This window comes from Amphimedon queenslandica, unplaced genomic scaffold (assembly GCF_000090795.2).
Source record: "Amphimedon queenslandica unplaced genomic scaffold, v1.1 AMPQUscaffold_11583, whole genome shotgun sequence".
NCBI lineage: Eukaryota > Metazoa > Porifera > Demospongiae > Haplosclerida > Niphatidae > Amphimedon > Amphimedon queenslandica.
In genome coordinates, this window is record NW_003548175.1 from 2,807 (window position 1) to 5,514 (window position 2,708).

General features: G+C 37.3%; 1 protein-coding gene across 1 annotated transcript in view; it reads left to right on the forward strand.

Annotated features, from left to right (window-relative positions):
- Window positions 1-1,048, forward strand: part of LOC100631760 (52 kDa repressor of the inhibitor of the protein kinase-like) — a gene marked incomplete at its 3' end in the record, with an annotated part of 1,151 nt that extends 103 nt beyond the window's left edge. The window contains exons 2-3 of the mRNA XM_011409727.1: window positions 98-611; window positions 961-1,048. Coding sequence (XP_011408029.1) covers window positions 98-611; window positions 961-1,048 — 602 coding nt within the window. The remainder of the gene's footprint in view (window positions 1-97; window positions 612-960) is intronic.
- Between the last annotated feature and the right edge of the window lie 1,660 nt (window positions 1,049-2,708).

Below are 2,708 nucleotides of genomic sequence, written 5' to 3' on the forward strand. Positions count from 1 at the left end.
AAATATTCATCTGCGTGGCCACCGTGATAATATCACTGATCTTGAGAAGGATATTACTGGGTGGCATAATCATGGTACTTTTCTAGCTCTCCTTCAGTTTCGGATTAAATCTGGTGATACATTGCTTAAAGACCATCTTACAAAAGCTGCTCAAAACGCTACATACACATTTTCAGTAATTCAGAACCAGATAATTGATGTTGTCTCTAATCATATACGTAACAAGATTATAAGGAAGGTACAAGCAGCTAAATGGTTCTCAATTATAGCTGATGAAGTGACAGATGTGTCTAATGAAGAGATAATAAGCTTTTATGTGAGATATTGGGATAGTGAGTCTTGTATTATTCGTGAAGATTTACTGGGATTTTTTGAGTGTCACAGTGGTATAAGAGGAAGAAATATAGCTGAGAAGATCACCACAACTCTCAGAAGCTTTGGCCTTGATCTTTTTTATCTGAGAGGACAGGCTTATGACGTAGCAGGGACTATGACTGGTTCAGTTAATGGAACAGCTGCTATCATAAGCCATGATTATCCTCAGGCTCTTTATCTCCATTGCGCTTCTCACTGCCTCAACTTAGCTGCTGTGAAATCACTTGAAGTAGCCTGTATCCATAATATGATGAACATCATTTTTTAAATTTACCAGTTCTTTGATTCTCACCCAAAGAGACAACAAGAATTAAAACAAGCTATTTCCACCACTTAACCTGAATCTAGTGTTCGTACGCTGAAAGATCTTTGTCGTACTCATTGGATTTAACGACTTGATGCATTATCCATTTTTTATCACTCTATGAGTTAACATAAAGTTGCTTAGATACCATAGACCACAATTATTGACAGCAGACTATGTCACTGATGCTCATGGTCTCCAAGTAGCTATCAGCACATCAGATTTTCTTTCTCCCCTTGTAATCACTAACTCCTGTCTCCAATATCTTCACTCATTAACAGTTTTCTTGCACGGTAAAACCATTGACATCATCAATCCAGTGAAAGAGAATGATGTATTAGTGACAACTATCCTGAACATCATCAAAAGGTACAACTCTAAATGGTACAGTAGTATAGAGAAGCAATGTACTATAGCAGCAATAGTTACCGCATATGTCGTCGTCAAACATAATGTAGCAATGTTCCTGCTTACTCACAATCACAGTACTATCTACGCACTATCTCCATACCAATTGTCGATCATCTTCTTGCTGAAATGACAACTAGGCTCCACAAAACAGCATTACTTGGTCTTTGCCGCATACCTTCAGCAATGATTTCTATGTCCTCTGATTGATTTGAAGAAAGCTGTATTAAACTAGCAGAGATGTACAAAGAAGACCTTTCATCTCCAGAATGTTTTACCACTGACATAGAAACATGGAAAGATAAGTGGCAGTAGCATTCTACGAACTATGGAAATGCCGGTCTTCCAGACCGGCCTAAAAGTACACTTCCTAAAGACAAGTGAAATGTATCCTAACATCAAAGTTCTTCTGACAATTTTGGCAACACTACCTGTCACGACCTGTTCAGCAGAACGATCATTTTGTAGCCTAAAGAGGACAAAAACATCTATTCCCTCCTCAATGACAACTACTAGGCTCACAAACCTGACTCTTCTCCTTGTTATTAGGGATATTGAAGTGGTTCTCCAATCTGCTATAGATGAGTTTGCCTGTAGGCATCCCAGAAGGCTGCAGATGTCTCATGCTTTGAGTTACTAGCTCTTAGATATTTTAAGCTAAAAAAATTACCATGGTCACGATCACATCCAAGGTCAAATTGTCTAATTACTCCATTGGCGTAACATCATATTAGAATACATGCCCATTTTGTGCGCAAAGAAAAGTGGTGTGGTCAAAATCGTGGTGCACTTTGCGTACCGCTCAACACCCATCTCTTCCAAATTCTAAATACGCCCATAGCGTTATACAAATTGCTGCACACACCTCTGACAGGACTTTGCAACATTACCTTTAGATTTACCGCAGCTCTACAAAATTCTTAGTGCTACACCAATTAAAGTCTAAAGTCTTCTAAAGCATCTTGTTTGCATGAAAAAGGCAGAAATTGGTGTTAAACTACCTTCAGCAATTGATTGGCTATGTGACACTTTAATAAGTCTGACTTTTCTTAAAATATTTGATTACGACTTTAGACTGTGCAGCTACTAAAATTGAAGCACAATTTGCTATGCTTGCTGCGATGGCCCAAAGGCCTATGTCACACTTCTGTAGCAATATGTTGGAGATCTCCACAACATATCTTTTCTATTCAGAACTTTTTAAGGACTTCAAATGTGTGGTCTATGATAACACCTGTACATGGATAATGTATTGAATACATAAACAAGAAACGTCATGTAACAATTTTTGTGTTTGTCCTGTTCATAATAATGTGGGGCTTATTTTATCTTATATCATAACCATCTCTAATATCATGCTACTCTCAATGATTATTGGAATAAATTTAACAGGTCGTATGTAAAAGAAATTCCAAAGTCATAAGTTTCCCTTCAAATGTCAACTGTAGTGCAGAAACTCTGGTTTGAGGTTCTTGTAACTTTCTAAGTTTGATACACAAAATTTCCCACTAATGTGCTATACTGAGGAGTAATATCTTTAGATGCTGCAACATAATGACGCAACTTATCTCTTAGATCTGATGGTTTTATAAAGAAAATACAACAAAGTCTTTCCTCTACC